This window comes from Drosophila navojoa, chromosome 4 (genome assembly GCF_054131105.1).
Source record: "Drosophila navojoa isolate 15081-1374.11 chromosome 4, UAZ_NAV_1.0, whole genome shotgun sequence".
In the NCBI taxonomy this organism is placed as follows: Eukaryota; Metazoa; Arthropoda; class Insecta; order Diptera; family Drosophilidae; genus Drosophila; species Drosophila navojoa.
Genome location: NC_142892.1, coordinates 478,006 through 495,703, shown reverse-complemented (window position 1 = coordinate 495,703; position 17,698 = coordinate 478,006). Strand labels below are relative to the sequence as shown.

General features: G+C 47.1%; 1 protein-coding gene across 7 annotated transcripts in view; it reads left to right on the top strand.

The window, feature by feature from the left end:
* Positions 1 to 17,698, top strand: part of Hipk (Homeodomain interacting protein kinase) — a 126,342-nt gene that overhangs the window by 107,775 nt on the left and 869 nt on the right. For 4 of the 7 annotated variants that reach the window (XM_089259979.1, XM_089259976.1, XM_089259977.1 and 1 more), the window contains exons 3-8: positions 12,126 to 12,445; positions 12,676 to 12,996; positions 13,057 to 13,808; positions 13,877 to 14,470; positions 14,546 to 14,781; positions 15,087 to 17,632. In XM_089259979.1, coding sequence (XP_089116105.1) covers positions 12,126 to 12,445; positions 12,676 to 12,996; positions 13,057 to 13,808; positions 13,877 to 14,470; positions 14,546 to 14,781; positions 15,087 to 17,632 — 4,769 coding nt within the window. Of the gene's footprint in view, positions 1 to 11,484; positions 11,637 to 12,011; positions 12,064 to 12,125; positions 12,446 to 12,675; positions 12,997 to 13,056; positions 13,809 to 13,876; positions 14,471 to 14,545; positions 14,782 to 15,086; positions 17,633 to 17,698 lie in introns of those variants that run through there. The other 3 variants (XM_089259982.1, XM_089259980.1, XM_089259981.1) reach the window with 3 other exon arrangements.

The window sequence follows — 17,698 nt, the reverse complement described above, 5'->3', positions numbered from 1 at the left end:
TCACGCTCTCTTTGCACCTCCCTCTCTTCCTCCTGTCCACTGCTTACAATAGCGTCTGGCTGCTGTCATTCGCCTGCTCCTCGCCCGCTCTCTTCGCTCGCCTCGCCTGCAGTTTGAGCACTTTGCTGGGGAGCTGCTCACTGCTCTGTTTTTATCTGCTTCTTCTTCTTCAACTTAACTGTGTTTTTGTTTGTGTTTTCTTGTTTCTGTTCTTGTTTTTATGTCGCTGCCCACTTGAATTGCTCTGCAGCTTTAGTTTTATTTCTTACTGCCTCGCTTCTCATTTGTTGGCCTTATTAGTCATTGCAACATAACCTCACATAGCGCTACAGCCAGCTACAGTTAGGTCCGCCCCCACAGGCGGCATGGCTTAGTCATGCTGTCGTCGTCGTCGTCGTCATCGTCGTCTGGCTTTATCCCTTACCTTAAACTAAAGTCATCAAATATACACATTTCATCGATTTGGGTTTTTCTCGTGGGTTTTTGGCAAAACTGTAAACAAAAGTTGTTTTTGGCAAGGGGTTTTATGGAAATATATGCACTTACATATATTTCTATATTATTTATTATTAAAGTAATCAACTTTTCTCTGAAATGAAGCTTTGAATATTTCGTAGAACTTGTTGGGATTTTCCTATGATTTCATTTCAAAACTCTCTGAAAATATACTCCCTCTTCCTCTCTCCCGCTGCGTGTCTGTGCTTACTTCTTTGTAGCTTCTGGGGCTTTGTTGCTAAATCACCCTCAGCTGCTTCCTCTTCTTCATAAAGTTTTCGAGCTGTGTTTTATGTTTATTTATGGAGAATTTTACCGCTTCTTTTTATGGCTGACCACTCGATAAGGCAGTCATCCTGCCTATTTCCTGGGCTCAGGCCACGACCTATGTAACTAAAGTTCGTCCTTTTCGTGCTATTTGCAAATATATTCACGAAAATTTCGAGTGGTTCATTGTGGTTAAGGGCGCGAGCGATTTGAAAGGAGTTTGTCAAGAAATACCCCATCCTGCTGGGGCTTATATAGAAAGGTAGCCAATAAACAGATGTGTTTGGGGATGTATGTGTGCATGCATAGGCTTTTAGTTATAGGTACTTCATACTAATGTCGTTTGATAACTGTTATTATATATCATTCTACATTATTTCAGTTCTGTATCTGGTTATGAATGTCTTAAGAATAAATATATATATACTATATATCTATGGAATAATCTATGTTATGGGATACACATCCTAATATTTTCTAAGCAGATTTAGGAAAGCCTTTCACTACATTAACTTTCTTCTCAGTGTATTTCAGTTGACTCAAGTTATGCGCCTTTAAACCTTTCCCATTTTGCTACACCCACAAATTCTCAGCAGTTTTCATTTCCGTTTGAACTATTTTCCCAGAGCAGGATACATCGAGCAGGTGTTTCATGCTAATGCCAAACTCAGGCAGCTCAGGTGGGAATAGGGTGCTTATTTTGAGGGTCTTTGAACTGCTTTATTGTTGGCGTTTTTGCAGCTCGTAACATTTAATGTTTTTGTTATGATTGTTCTTGTTGTTGTTGTTGTTGTTGTGAATTTATTTTCTTGGCTGTTGCTCGAAATGAAACACACTTGAATAATAATTTCATGTTTATGTTTCTCGGCAAGCACAAATAACCGAATATTGAAAGAGGAAAATAAAGATATGTAGATATATATGCATACAATATATGTATATATATGTATGTATGTGTATATATGTACATATATATAGATGGAGACAATTGCATAAATTGGTATGATTGAAAGTATGGCCAATAGCCAAATGTTTTGAATCGATTCAATAAAGTCTATTCCCTTCATGCTTTCTCTCACTCTCTCTCTCTTTCTCTCTCTCTCGCTCTCTATCGGTCTATCACTATCTCTCCTCTACCTCACTGATTAGAAATGCATGAGAGGCGTGCCAGTTGCTAACTAACTAGTTTTTCCACCATTCCACGCCCCCTTGGCCACAAAGGCAACGCCCACATCGATCCGCAAGCATAAAGCAATTATATACCCATTGATATATTTGCATGATTTTGTTGAGTCGAGCAAAGTGCATCATGCAACTGTGCCACATTGTGTGGCAAGCACTCCAGAGACTCGAGATTCGCATCGCCCCTAAACAAACACCATGGAGAGACATGTATGTGTGTGTGTGAATATATATGTATATATATGGAGAGTGCACTAGTTATTGCTCGCTGATAATGAGGCTCGTGCGGGCACGCCCCTTAATGCTATTTATTAACCTCCTCAAACAGTTGAAGTCGAAGAAGAAGAAGAAGAGCTTTATCAGCCCATTGCATTTATTGACAGTTGCTCAACTTGATTTGCTCTACCGCCTCCTGCCAACTAACGGCTTATCAAGGCAACAACAACAACAACAACAACAACAACTATTTCTAAACGAAAATAAACAGAACTATCTCTTGTGTTAAGTGAAATGAGATTAAAGTAAATAGAATATATTGGAACAGAGCAGTTGAGACAAAGATTTAATCTATAATTATTTATATACATATATATATATATATATATTAATTAATTAATTATTGATTAAACTGGCAAAGCAAACGCGATTTGATTAATGAAATTGCATTCACCTCTGCGTCCATTTCAGCTCATATACATACATACATATATATATATTAAGTATAAATATTCATATATATTTGTTTTTCTATCATATCGCCAGACAACAAACGCTCTTCTCTGTTCTACTCCTCCACTTGCTCCGCTTTGCCCCTGCCTCCTTCTTCTGCCATCTTCTAAGCACTTTAAATGCTAAGCCGAAAATTGCATTTATGCATTTCAAAATATTTGCGGGGCCCCAGCAAATGGCAAAAGGCAGCCAAGAAGTGGCAGTAGAAGGGTAAGGCGCATAAGAAATACCCTGTAATACAATCACTGAAAGAGTTCTCTCATAGGGTAAACTTATAGCAGCAGTAATTGTGGAGCCCCAACTTCTATTAGATTATGTCTATGCACTTTCTGCTTCTGTTTCTAATCATCTTTACTTATTCACTCATCAGTCATGCCCGCTGTTCTCGTTTCCTTTGCAGGGTATTTAAAGCTTCGCCGCAGTCATGCAAAATGCAATGTTGTCTAAGTTTCGTTGTTGTTGTTGCTGTTGTGGTTGCTTGTCTGCTGCTGTTGCTGTTGTTGTTGTTGTTGTTGTTGTTGTTGTAAAAAGCACTCGACACGACACAAATTTCGTTCATTTACACAGTGGGAAGCGAGCATTGAGTGTGCTTAAGAGTGTGTTAGTGGTTGAGCATGGGGTGGTGGGGGACTGAAAGTGGGTCTGTGGGGGGCTGGTGAGTGGCGCTAATGTCGTTGCACTCGCCCACTCAGCCAAAGGCGCCGAACAAGCAAAACAATACGGTAAACCCAGGACGAAATAAAAGCATTAATTATTATTAAACTCTTCATAATTATTTCATCATCATGAGAAACAATCTACAGAAGCTTAATAAGAAATCTCAGAAATATAAATTTGCTTAGTTAGCTGCATTTAGTTAGAGAGATCAAGTGTCGCGTTCACTTAATGCCAGTCCTTACTGTGCCATGGACTCAACTCTACTTTCGACTTGTTTTGGCCAACTTTTTATTGCCAATTTCGATTGCAGCACATGCAACAAGCGAATCAATGGAATGTGAATCAATAATCACAGAGCCTTGCTTCTCTTCTTCTTCTCCCACTTCATCTGTTTCTTCAGCTTCTTGTTGCTTTTGTTTTTCATCATTTTTCTTTAGCGCTTGAAATGCAATTTACGATTTCATTTCATTCCAATTGACGGCTTCGCTTTGTTTGCACCATTTACTGTCACTCCCCTCTCCTTTTCATCCTCCTCCGTCTTCTCCTTGCATCCTTTTCGCCTCGCTGTTTGCGCTTTTCATTTCGTGCCTCAATTTTTCCCCCCTGTGCCCTGCTTTTCGGCCAATCAAATTGACACGCTTCGACCCGCCTCCTGCTCTCATTCCACGCGCCACTCGCTCCTCACCCCTTTAGCTGCCACGCCTCTTCGCCTCCGCTGTGTCCGCCGCAATCGTCGCCCACAAGCGTCGCTTTCCATTCGAGCTTAGATACTGTTTTTCCTTTTCATTTTCATTTTTATTTGCATTTAAATTACGTTCGCAATCATCGTTCATTTTTGCTATTGGCATTTTCATTTTGGGTTTTCCCAGGGATTTCGGTTTTCCCGGGCCTGTGGGGAAAACGGTTTGATTGAGTAGGTGGCTAAAGCGAATTAGGTGCGTTTTATTACCGCGCCAAAGCTGATAGATCGCGTTGCCCATGTTTGCTGAGCATTCGGAATTGAAAGTGAGTTTGAGTGGAGCGAATAACTTCCAGTGGAAGCTATTCTATGTGGGAGTGAGCATCGATGATGAAGTGAGTTCCAGTGGCAAAGAAACTAGATATCTCAACCCAAACTGAAGAGAATAGAGAATATAGAACTAATCTGTAGACGTGGGTGAATCACGTTTCATATTCACTTTAAGCTTGACATTTTTTAATGAATGAGAATGATTAATCCGTATGGATTATCTCTACAGTAGAGATCTCTATAATCTTTAAACTCTATATATGTATGATAGTTTGTATTTAAAATTCTATATTGATAACTCGCGTTGATTCGTTGGCTTCATTGCAAAGATAAACAACTTTAATTCGTTATCTTTTATAAATATTTCCTCTACATACATAGACTTGGCTTGAAGAGAGATTTGTCTTTCTTTCTGAGGCTGTGTGCGTAAATGATAAACAGCATGCAGCTCGACGTGTTTGTTCCACGCTCTCCTGCTTGCTCTCTCTCTCTCTCTCTCTCTTCTTTACTTCTCCTGCTGGCTCTCTTCCACGCTCGCTCTACTTGTTCCAGTTCTGGAATGACTTGTTAAACTTGTCGCGCTGCCTGCTCAGCCAGTTGCTGAGTGGATGACTCCCAGCTGTCGCTGCTATCTGTTTGGACTCGCTGCACCCGATTCGCTCCGCTCCACGCTCCGCCCGTCATGTCAAGTCGCCTCGAGCGTCGCGTCGTTCGTCAAGTGCTGACCTCAATCGATGTTACAACAACAAACAGCTGAACGGAGATGCCAGTTATAAAAATATCATGCACTCTATATGTACACATAGTGCATGCAAGGAGTTTCAAGTGTTGTTATTGTTGCTATTGCCTTCTGCTGCCGCTGCTGCTGCTGCTGCTTATGCGGCATATGTTTCGCTCCTGTTCTGTTGTCATTGTCTGCCCTTTCGCTGCTGACGTCGCTGTCGCCGTCGCTCGCTCATTTTTTACGTCATTTGGTTTTGGCTTAGACGGCTTTAGTTTTTTTCTTTTTTGATTTTACAGCTGCCAAAACGCTGGCACGCCATGCCACGCCCACACTCGAATCGCATAAATTTGCATACGTTCATGTATGTGTGTATGTGTATGCTCATACATTCATATGCCAAATACACTCGCCCATTTCCGCTGCTTCTTTGCCGGTTCTCTGCATGCAGCGCAGCCGCCTGTGGCTCACTTCGCCGCGTCTCGCCTCGGTGCGCTGCACTGCGCTGTTGCCGCCGCATGCATTGTGCAATACTCGCCGCAGTCGCCTTCCCATTGGGTTACTTTAGGTCATTGCAGCTGACGTCTAATGCTTGCTTGAAGGACGCCGTCTAAAGTGTCGCTGCTGCTGCTGCTGCTGTAGCAGCTACTGTTATTGCCGCTGTTGTTGTTCTTGGCAGCGTCGACAGTGCTGCCAAGCAACAAAAATAAAGTAATTATTTTTAGCCGATAGAAAAACAGTTGCAGATGACTGAGTGCCCTTGTGGAAATACAAACGTAATCTTCGTTATTTTTGTATATATATGTATGTATATATAAGAATTAAAAGAAATAAACCTGAAACGGTTTCAAAACAATGCTAGAAAAGGCAAAGTGAGTTAACACTAGTATTAAATGTTAAAGCTAATTGCAGAGCATATGTAGCTAGAAAAGGCTAAGAGAGCCAACTCTAGTTTCTAATGCTAGCTCAGTGCTTGTGGGCAGCGCACAGCAAGCGACGCGTCGCAACGTCTTTCGTCGCGTTGCGACCTCCAAGCCGGCTGCGCTGCTGGCGTCGTTCGTCAACATTTGGGTTTTTTTCTTCTCGCTTGAGAACAGAATTTTGCAATTGTGTCTGCATACGTTGAATCATTGAATAGCTTAGCTATGCTATTAGCATTTGTTGAATTGACAATCTTGTTTTTGCTCAATTTAGCTATAAATAAAAAAACTTTCACTCAAAGAAACAGAAAAAAAAACACACACAAAATTAGGCGAAAACTTTGCAGTGCTAGTGAAACGAAATTTCCCTTAATTTCATTTAATTTATTTTTACTAATCTTTGTTGTTGCTGCTGTGCTTGTCTTATTGTCAACTGCATGCAACATTTAACCGAAAAAAGCAACAAAGGCATTGTGAGAGCAGAGTGTGCAGTCGCAGCGACGCAGCGAAATGTGCACAACGTCGACGTCGACGCTGACGCTGAAGCTTTCACATAGTCGACAAATGTCGCCCACATTGCTTGCATGCGTTCCACATGCCCAAATGTGTTTGTGTGCATGCTTATGCATGCCCATGTGTGTGTGTGCACGCTCTGCATGCCTATGTGTGTGTATTCGTATGTATGTATGTGCTTTTACCTCATTTACGTTGCTTTTGATAGTGAGTGTTGTTGTTGCTGTTTGTCGAAACTTAAAAAATCATGCTGGCGTAAATCCGCGCAATTTAAATTTAAATTGCATTTTGTGTTTCTTTTTGCCGCTTTTTCTGCAAAATAAGTGAAAATTTTCGCCGCCATTGTTGTTGCTGCTGCCGTTGTTTGTTGTTATCGCTACACAATATATAAAGAAAAAATCCAACAGCACTTGAAATGCATTTTTCTTGCTTTCTGTTGTTTTCGTTGTTGCTCGCATTTAATTTGTAATTGATTCTGTTATGCGTTGCCGATGCTGTTGTTGTTGTTGTTGCCATTGTCGCAGCTGCTGTTAATGCACTCGCAGCGAAAACAAAATACATTTTAATCGGGTACACAAGACATGGGAGCGCGAGCGAGCGAACGAGAGGGACTGATTTTTCGCTTTGTTGTTACTGGGCACAAGTTTATTGGCGTCATTGACGTTGCTGGCGCAGTCAGCGTCGAAGTCGGCAACGACGTCTGCGTCGCTGCGTGTGCAATCAAGTGTGCAATGCAATTACACAAATCAACACAACAACAAGCGCACATTATATGCTATTATAATAAAAATAAACATAAAAAAACAACAAATATAGACACAATTTGGGCGTAGTTGTTGATTATTACTTTTTGAGTTGTTTTGCTTTGCATATTGTATTTATTCACACTTCCGTTAGCCTTTGAAATTGCAAAGTGTTGCTGGACACATGTTGCTGCACAGCTCACGCTTTGCGATATCGATAACCGCGTGGCGTTTACTGTCTCGCTCTCTCTCCCCTTTTTCGTTTGCCTTTGCTTCTGGCACTCAGCTTGTTGCGGGTTTATCTTGTTGTCATTTGATCGCCTTTTTGATTTTTCAAGTTTGAGCTGGTTTTTTTTTTTATTATTTATTTGGTTGTTTTGAGTGTGTATTTTTTCTTCTTGTGCTGTGAAAGTACATAAAAGGCATGTTCGCCTTATTTCTTTTTTTAGAAAGGCAATTGGCGACATTTTTGCAACGTCAACATGTTGCTGTTACCAAGCTGCCATTTTGTATCTGTGCCAGTTTTCATTTAGGATCGTTTGGTTGTTGGTTTTTAGCACTAAAAGTTCTGCTCGCTGAGCATAAGTCATGTTATTGTATTATGTAAAGTGAAGAGGGTTTTAAATATGCTATAAATTCGCCCGCAATCTGCTGGGCAATATGCACTCAAGCATAACTTGAATTCGCTCAACTATTGTCGCCTGCAGCGAAACTTTCTCCATGGTTCTGCCATCTTCTGGCAACAAGCATGCAATTAGGTAGCAACATTGTTGCTGTCGTTGCTGTTGTTGACATTTTGAAATGCCTATGCGTACATTGCTCTCATTTTGAGCAACAAATATTTGCACAGCTCCTGCTGCTCGTCGCCCGTTGTCCGTTGCCGTTGCCGTCGCCCGCAACATTTGCCTTGTCAACATGTTTATTGTTTCGCTTCCCCTTAATATGCGCTTTTCGCCGTCAACATTTTCATGGGACATAACCTGTTGCTTCTGGAAATTATGATTATTTTATTTAATTTGTATTTCTTGTATTATTTTTCCTTCTTCGCGTCTTCGTGTCTTTCATTTCGAGTGTTTCTTATCTTTCCGCTTCCGTTTTGAGGTTTTAAAATATTTTTGTTGCTGTTTAAAGCTTTTATCGCCGCTGTTTTTTTAAGGCAACTCTTTTGTTGTCGGCACCCTCGACTTCCGCTGTCCGCGCCGCGTTTTCACCGATTGCAACATGCAACATGAAGTCCAATTTACATTCGCATTCACCAAAGCTGTGTTGCTCCAACTTTCACCCCCAGCTCCGCCTACGTCATTTTCTTTAGCTTCAATTATTGTTTACTTAGAATTAAACTAAGAGTTGATTTCGCGTCAATCTCGGGCTGCAATTATTAGTTTACAGCGTCTGCACGTGCAGCTGTCGTAATACTCCCATACATGTCGTAGTACACTCATGTCTATGGTCTGTCAATAGGTCTTATCTTTTGAATAGCAATTGCAATAATTATGACAGCTTTTATTTATTTTACTGACCCAGTCCAGAGGAGGAACAACGGCAATATAACCCCCAGCCGATAACCGATAATGAGCGAGGGCATATGATAACTGGAGCTAGGCAGTGCTTGGCTCTGCTGATAAATAGCTCATGTCATGCCTCTATCGGATACTCCCTCTTGGAGCGCTCTTCTTTGCCTTAAATTTGCCCTTAAAGCATTGTAAATGCTGGAGTATATGTAGGAAAGTAATATGCTGACTTTCATATACTTTATACTAAACGCTTCCATAAATTCCCATCAAATTTCAATTACGCGCAAACACCTCACATATAACGAGGCCATCCCTCATGCCGCACTCCTCCCCCAGCTTCATTAGCTAACAAAAGTTTCCTTGTGTACGAAAGGGGAGAAAGGGGAGCGAGGCTGCTGGCTTTAGCTTTTGTTCTCTGCAGCAGCTACCGTTACGTTCAACACCCGCATAACACGCCCCCTACTTCGCCTTCGCCCATTTTACACTCTGTTGAGTCGCGGTTTATGCAACAAGCTGCGGCTAAGGCAAACGGCAAACGGCAAAAGGCAAAAGCAACAGCAAGACGAACAACAGCGACAACGACAACCGTTACGTTTCGTTTTTGTTTGCCAAAACTGCGTCACGTTGCAAGTAGTGGGGGCGGTGGCTGCGACGCGTCGACGCCCGCTGCAGCAGCAACTGCAGCAGCGATTTGCGTAAGCGAATTCGATTTATTGTGCAACTCAACAATAAATATGCAAATAGATGTCGAACCGTTAGTCGAATGAGGGCGGCGGCGAGTTGCAGAGGGGGGCTGCCGACACGTAACTTGTTGCAGCGGGTGGCATGTGGTATGCAGCATGCAGCATCCAGCATGCAGCATGCAGCGTGCGACATGAGGCAGCGCCACGTGAGTCAAAGATGCAAAGATTTCGTTATACAAAATCCTCGGCAAGTCCTTGGCCACTGGCGTTGGCCTTGGCTGCCTGCAGCGTTCAGCCTTCAGTCGGCGGGGACGGCGGGGCGGGCAGGCGATTAGCTGCTTCGGTGGTTGGGCGCTTGCTCGACTCAATTTGTGCGATTGTCCGACATTTGACCTTGGGTGCAGATACTGTTGCTGTTTGCATGCGTCTTACGCTTCATAGTTGTGCCAGAGGAGAGACAGCTAGAAAGCTATATTTATCGCATCAGTAGCAGCAGATGAATCGATATCGACAGCGATATCGATAGTCGATCGTTCTCAGTGCTAACTTGAGTTTATAGGAATTGAACAGTGTCCCAGTTTCTATGTAGTTCTACTTGCTTTAGTTATGTAGCATAGTACGTTCCCCTACAGGGTATTTACTAGTCCCATTGGAATGGAATTTGTCCATTTGTAGTTTACCTTTCGATTTCAATTTGGCTTTTCGAATTGTGAGCTATTCCTCATCGGGCTTTGCATAATTTATTGCATTTAGTTTTCAGTCGCTGCGCCATAAATTTTCAGTCACATTCAAATGCTCTGCGCCCCCACTCTGCCGTCAGCTGCCACGCCCCCTGCTCGTATAGGACATTGGCATCGCGTGTGTCCTTAAATTTCGTTTTGATTACAACTCGCAGTCACATTTTGTGTCCGGCTGATGGCAGAAGCCGCAGGCCAAGTCAGCGCCCGCCATGGCTGCCCTTTGGCCCCCAGCTGCGGGCCCCCATCCCTCGGCTCCTTTGGCCGACCTTCAGCCGGTTGCCATACAATTTCCCAGGCTTTTCCGCGCGTGGGCTCGCCCCGCCTCGCCTCACCTCGCCTCTCTCGTGTTATAAAAAATTCTTTTTATTTTCCGTGTTCTCTCGCTGTCCTCCTGTGCGCTATTTTTATGTCTTTTTTCTCTCTCGCATTTCTATTGAATGTCCTCTGACGCAAATTAATTAAATTATGTAATAAGCAGGAGCAGGGAGCAGGAGCAGGAGAAGGGGCATGATCCTACTTAACCAGTTCTAAATTTAGCTGCAACAAAGCAAAAGTCAACGATGTCTAATATAAGGTAATTAGTGATGAGAGATTGCCATAGAGGTTGGGGACAGGTGGAAGAAGAGGAAGAATAAGACAATGGTTTGATATATTGAGTTATGAATGAAGAAATTAGCAGAACTTAACTTTGACCTACGCACACTAATGAGAAATGCAGCTGTTGCGCACTGGGCGAGCGTCCAATTGGAACTTTTGCTAATTGGATTGCTAGAAATGGTAAACAAGTCAATAAACAGAAAGGCACAATGGTATATATAGAGTTCTATTTGAACTATTGTGACAATCGAGATGATATACCAGTTCGTTTCTTTTAACTGGTTTAGGAAGTTACAAAAAAACTAATAAAAATGGATATTTTAAGAGCTTGAATCATCAAAATTCGATTGCAGACTTCCTCTATTGATTAAACAAAGAGCAGCTTGAACGTCTTTGCGGGGCGTGGCAAAATGCCTCTTTATATCAAGCGAAAATCATCTAACTCTTGAGAGATGCATCACTGTAGAAGGCCTGAGTATTCCATAAGGCTGAGTGTACTCTAAACCATATATATATATATGTATATGTATAGGTGTATAAGATTTAATTTCGGCTACTGTGATTAATGTGACAATGAGCTGGAGCAGAAGTAAGAATACACTCATGGAGCACTCAAGATCTGATACGCTCGATAGAGCCTACTCTGGCCAGGTAATTGTGCCGTTTAGGTAGAAATTTGATGTTGCCCAGGCTGAAATCGAGTTAGCGGTTCCAGTTTTATCAAATATCTATATTTATATACAAACATATACATATATATATGTGTATGTATGTGTATCTGCACATATACATATATAAGTATGTATAGCTGTTTAAAAACATGATGACTCTCGGATACCTGCAACAATGGCCCACGATCTGCCTGGGTAAATATACCATATACATATACATACATCGGCTTCCTTATGGCACATCTGTATATATAAATAGATTGATAGAGATATGTATTATATATGTCTTTATTCAGGTAGAATACGCTTTATTTCCATTACAATTATTGTGACTTGTCAGCCACATTTGCGACTGTTTCAATTGGCCAAAATGCGCGTTTGCGATTCGCGTCGTTTTCTTTGTCAGCGCTGCATGACTGAGAGATATACTCGTGCATATATAGAGGTGTATATATGTGCATATGTATATACGTCTACAGTCTGTATCGGCGCATGGTCTGCCGTGAGCTGCTCGCATTTTACAATTGCCTGAGCTGTGGCACAGTTGGCGCAGCTCGAGGAGAATTTCAAAGAGAATTTATAAGAATGCTATCCTCTGTGATTAGGCTCTGGCGTAGGAGAGGTTGTTTCGACTGCAGAGATGCCCTGTCCACATAACTAATATCTCGTCTCTTTTCATTTTAGATTGCGATTGCGGCTGCGTGGACTCGTACAACGGCCAGGCGCAGGCAGCGGCAGTAGCAGCAGCAGCAGCAGCGGCAGCGGCTCACAACAATAGCAGCAGCAGCAGTAGCGGCGGCAGCGGCAGCGGCAGTGGTGTCAACGGTAACGGCAACGGCAACAGCGGTGGCAGCAGCAGCCTCAAGACGGCGCACGCAAAGGTTGCCACATCGGGGGGGCATGCCAACACGCAGCCCCCCAGCAAGCGCTCCAGCAGCGGCGCCGATGGCGACTATCAACTGGTGCAGCACGAGGTGCTCTACTCGCTGTCAGCGGAGTATGAGGTGCGTATATGCTTGCTTATATAGTAGGGTTAGAGTTCAAATGAGCTGGTGAACTAGTTCATTGAGCAATTGAGTTCAGGCGGTCAGTTTGTCTGGGTATACTGAATGGAAGAGGTGCTCCATTCCATATAAGCTAATAATGAACTAGTGAACTAGTGAACTTGTTCAGTTTAGTTAAATGAACTAGTGAATAGTCAGTGTAATTAATGTTCTTCCCCTCTTCGATTTAGGTCCTGGAGTTTCTGGGCCGCGGCACCTTTGGCCAGGTGGTCAAGTGCTGGAAGCGCGGCACTTCCGAAATCGTCGCTATCAAAATCTTAAAGAATCATCCGTCGTACGCGCGCCAGGGCCAGATCGAGGTCTCGATACTGTCGCGCCTCAGCCAGGAGAACGCGGATGAGTTCAACTTTGTGCGCGCCTTCGAGTGCTTTCAGCATAAGAATCACACCTGCCTGGTCTTCGAGATGCTCGAGCAGAATCTCTATGATTTTCTCAAGCAGAACAAGTTCTCGCCGCTGCCGTTGAAGTACATACGACCCATACTGGAGCAGGTGAGACAGGCGCAGCCGATAGAAATGCCATTAGTCATATTCCCTTTCTCTCTCTCTTAGGTGTTGACTGCCCTGTTGAAGTTGAAGCAATTGGGCCTGATTCACGCCGATTTGAAGCCGGAGAACATAATGCTCGTGGATCCAGTGCGTCAGCCGTATCGCGTAAAGGTCATTGACTTCGGGAGCGCCTCGCATGTGAGCAAGACCGTCTGCAACACGTACTTGCAGTCGCGCTATTATCGGGCGCCAGAGATTATCTTGGGCCTGCCGTTCTGCGAGGCCATCGATATGTGGTCGCTGGGCTGCGTGGTGGCCGAGCTCTTCCTGGGCTGGCCTCTGTATCCGGGCAGCTCTGAGTTTGACCAGATCCGCTATATATCGCAAACACAGGGCCTGCCCACGGAGCACATGCTGAACAGCGCCTCGAAGACATCGAAGTTCTTCTATCGGGACGTCGACTCCACGTATCCGTTCTGGCGCTTGAAGACCACCGAGGAGCACGAGGCGGAGACGAACACGAAGAGCAAGGAGGCGCGCAAATACATCTTCAACTGCCTGGACGACATCGGGCAGGTGAACGTGCCCACGGACCTGGAGGGCGGGCAGCTGCTGGCCGAGAAGACGGACCGGCGCGAGTTCATAGATCTGCTCAAGCGCATGCTCACCATTGACCAGGAGCGACGCCTCACACCGGCGGAGGCGCTGAACCACAGCTTCACCCGGCTCACCCACCTGGTCGACTACGTCTACTGCAACAATGTGAAGGCCTCGGTGCAAATGATGGAGGTGTGCCGGCGAGGCGATTTCCATACGTGAGTGAACAGCCGGACTTCTCCTCTATATCTGCATTCACTAACACTTTCTCTGTTTCTTTGCTCAGCGTACAACCTGCGCCCACGCTGGTGACCAACTTTGTGCCCAGCAGCACGGAGAACATGACCTTCACCATCAACAACCAGCTGACCAGCCAGGTGCAGCGCCTGGTGCGCGATGGCCGCCCGCTGGCCTACGAGGGCCTCTACCAGATCTATGGCGGCCGCAACGTGGCCCGGCAGTACCCGCAGGCGCGCACCGACACGTTCCAGCACCAGCTGGTGTCGAACATACTCTGTCCGCCCTCGTACCAGGCCATGCCCAGTCCCACCAAGCACGTCGTTGTGGGCAGCGCCACGATGCAGCCGCCGCTGCAGGTGCCGCCGCAGCAGTATGTGAACGTGCCCGTGCCCGTGTCCATGGTGGAGCCCAGCTCTGGGCAGCGCATGCTGCTCACCAACCGGGTGCAGGCCAGTGGCGTTGCCTGGCCGCAGACCGGGCGGCAGATGGCGCTGGTGCCCTCCTGGCCGCAGCAGGCGCCGGCGCATTCGCTGATCGTCGACTCGACGTCGCTCTTCAATGTGGAGGAGATCTATCCCAAGCACCATCTCAACTTGCCGCGCAACGATCTCAAGAAGGAGTCGCCGGCTCATCATCTAGCGTGCGTATCTAGTTGGATTCAGCTCCAGCTTCAACTCAAACTAATTCCAATTCTCATTCCATTGCAATCCTGCAGCAAGGGCAGCTCGTATCGTGTGCCGCGTCACGAGAAGAAGGAGCATCAGCAGCTGTCGCCAGTGAAGAAGCGCGTCAAGGAGAGCTCGCCGCCGCATCAGCAGCGCTACCAGCGCGCCGCCCACGTTTCGCCGCAGTACCACGCCCACCACAACTGCAACTATGGCGGCGGGGGAGGAGGCTATGGCGCAGGCGCCGCTGGCACCGTCGCCGCCAGCTCCGCCTCATCAGCGAGCAGTGAGTGTCGGCTAATCCATTGGTTACGCCGCGTTATAGCCTTTTAGCCTGATATCGCAGCCGTATCCCAGATCGGTCTGGCACGCGTTTACATAGTTAACTCTTTGTCTGTTCCATTAATTCATTCAACTTGTCGCCCCGTTGAGCAGTTTTTTCCGTTGACATTTTCCCACTTTATGTTATGTATATGAAATTATTATTTATTGAAATTAATATGTATTAAAGTCAGCTGAGATTGCATCTAAGTTGTATTATGTAAGTAAGCTATGCCTGTTCCACTTGCTAATCTCCTGTTTGCCTTTCAGACATCATCAATGCCAGTGGCAGCAGCTCGTCGAGCTCGCACCACCATGCGCCGGCGGCCCACGCCCCGCACGGCAGCAGCAGCAGCAGCAGCGCCTACAACAGCGCCAGCCACCACATTGTGGTGAGCAATTGCAGTGGCAATGGCGGTGGCTCGGCTGTCAGCTACCACGGCAGCAGCCAGCCGCCGCTGCACGCGCACCAGCAGCCGCACGTGAAGCAGCCCACCATCACCATCCACGACACGCCCTCGCCGACAGCCGTCGTGGGCGACGTGATCACCATATCGGACAGCGAGGACGAGGGCGCCGATGCAGCCGTGCAGCCAGTCAAGCAGCGCGCGCATGCGCAGTCGCAGACGAGCAGCAGCCTGATGCACCAGCAGCAGCAGCAGCAGCAGCAACATCCGCATCAGCAACATCAGCAGCAGCATCAACAGCAGCAGCACTCGACGAGCAATTCGCATTGCCGCAGCAGTGGCGGACAGCCGTTGCACGTGCAACACCAGGCCGTTAATTATGGTAATGCTCAACACAGTTCCATGTCCAACCCGAACAGCTCCGCGAATGCCAATGCCAATGCCAGCAGCAGCAGCAGCAGCAGTGGTCAGCGATTGGCCAGCAAATGTGGCGGCCAGCTGGGCGGCAGTAGCGGAGCTAATCATCATAGCCATCATAGCCATCACAGTAGTCACCACAACAGCAACAGCCAGCAGCAGCAGCAGCAACAGCAGCAGCAGCTACAGCAGCAGCATCACAGCAGCAACAGTAGCATTAACATTAACAATAACAGTAGCAGTCAGCAGCAACAGCAGCAGCAGTTGCCGCCGCCTCCTCCTCATCACAGTAGCAGTAGCAGTAGCAGTAACAGTAGCAATAATCATCATCATCATCATCATGCAGGCTCGCTGGGCGGAAGCGGAAGTGGAAATGGAAATGGCAATGGATACGCTGCTGCTGTCCTAGACAACTGCGCGCAGCAGCAACAGCAACAGCAGCAACAACAGCAACAATTGCATCAGCAACAGCAGCAACAGGCTTGCTATCAGTCAAGCTCCCACAGTAATGGCAACGGCAGCAACAGCAACAACAACAATAGCAACAACAACAGTCATCACACCACTTCCAATTCTGCTTCCACTTCCAACCAACAACAACCTCAACCACCTCAACCACTACACCACCATAACCATCATGGTCTACAGCTCCCCCCCGCACCCATTTCCATGAATAGCACCACAATACACTCTTCCTCCGCCTCCTCCACGTCTGTTAACCTCTGTCCAAATCCAGTAGCTGCTGTCCCTGACATTCCCTCCTCCTCTGGCCCTGCCACGTCTCAGTCGCATCTCAGTCGTCATAAGCCAACGCAACAACAGCACGTCCATCTAGTAATTCCATGCGTTACCGTAGGTGATCACGATCCGGAGGATGCGCGACGACGTCACCACGCGGCAGCCGCCGCCGCTCTCTCCGCACCCACTGGCAGCAGTCCCAAGCATCATCATCATCAGCAGCAGCCACAGCAGCAACAACAGCAGCAGCAGCAGCAGCAGCAGCAACACCACCATCACCATCAACAACAGCAGCAGCAGCCACCGCCACCGCAGCAGCAGCAGCAGGTGCAGGTGCAGCCGTCTCAGCAGACGCCACACTATCAGCCACCGCCGCCTCAAGCCCAGCCACAGCAGCTTCAGTCGCAGCCCAGCATCAAGTACGAGCCGGGACAGTCGCAAAAGAAGCGCATTCTGGCCATGGCGCAGAGCGAGTGCAACTATCAGCCGCAGCAGCCGCCGCAGGTGCAGATACAAGTGCAACAGCAGCAGCAGCAACAACAACAACAACAACAGCAGCAGCAGCCACCGCCTGTGGCCAGCCTGCCGCATATTCCAACCAAGCAGGAGCCAGCGGAGTTCTATCCGGACTACCCGCCGCAGCAACCGCAGCAGCTGCAGCTGGAGACGAAGCGCAGCTCTTGGGCAGCTGGTTCGAGCACGGGAGCGATGCCCCTGGCACATCCGAAGCGCGAGGCGCCGTCTGTGGCGCCCGTCAACTATGTGGCACCCACTGTCGCGCCACCGCTGGCACACTCGAAGAGCAGCTCGAGCAGCTCCTCGTCGATCAGCGCTGCGGCTGCTGCAGCCGCGGCAGCCGCTGCCGCAGCGGCCAGTGTGGGTCCGCCGTCGTGGGGCCCGCCCCAAGTCTACCGGCAGCCATCGCAGCCACCGCCAGCATCGGCCTCGGCGGGTGGTAGTGGTGGCGGTGGTGGCAGTGGCAGTGGAGGCGGTGTTGCCACACAGCCGCCCGCTGGGCCGCCGCATCATCATCACAGCAGCCACAGTCATCATCATCACCACCAGGCGGGCACGCCGCTGGGCGGCTCACCGTCGTCGACAGCCGCCGCAGCCATGTTGCAGACGGACATTTACGCGCAGGGCGACATGTACCGCAGGCCCACCGTCTATGTGTCCCAGGCAGCGCCCACTTATGCGTACTCGAATCGAGCGGTGGTCGCTCCACCACCGGCCCACAACAGCTCCAGTCGACAGGTGGGTGTAATTAAGCTACCTATGGCATTGCAAGCAGTATTCCTCCTCCAAATTAATGCATGTAAT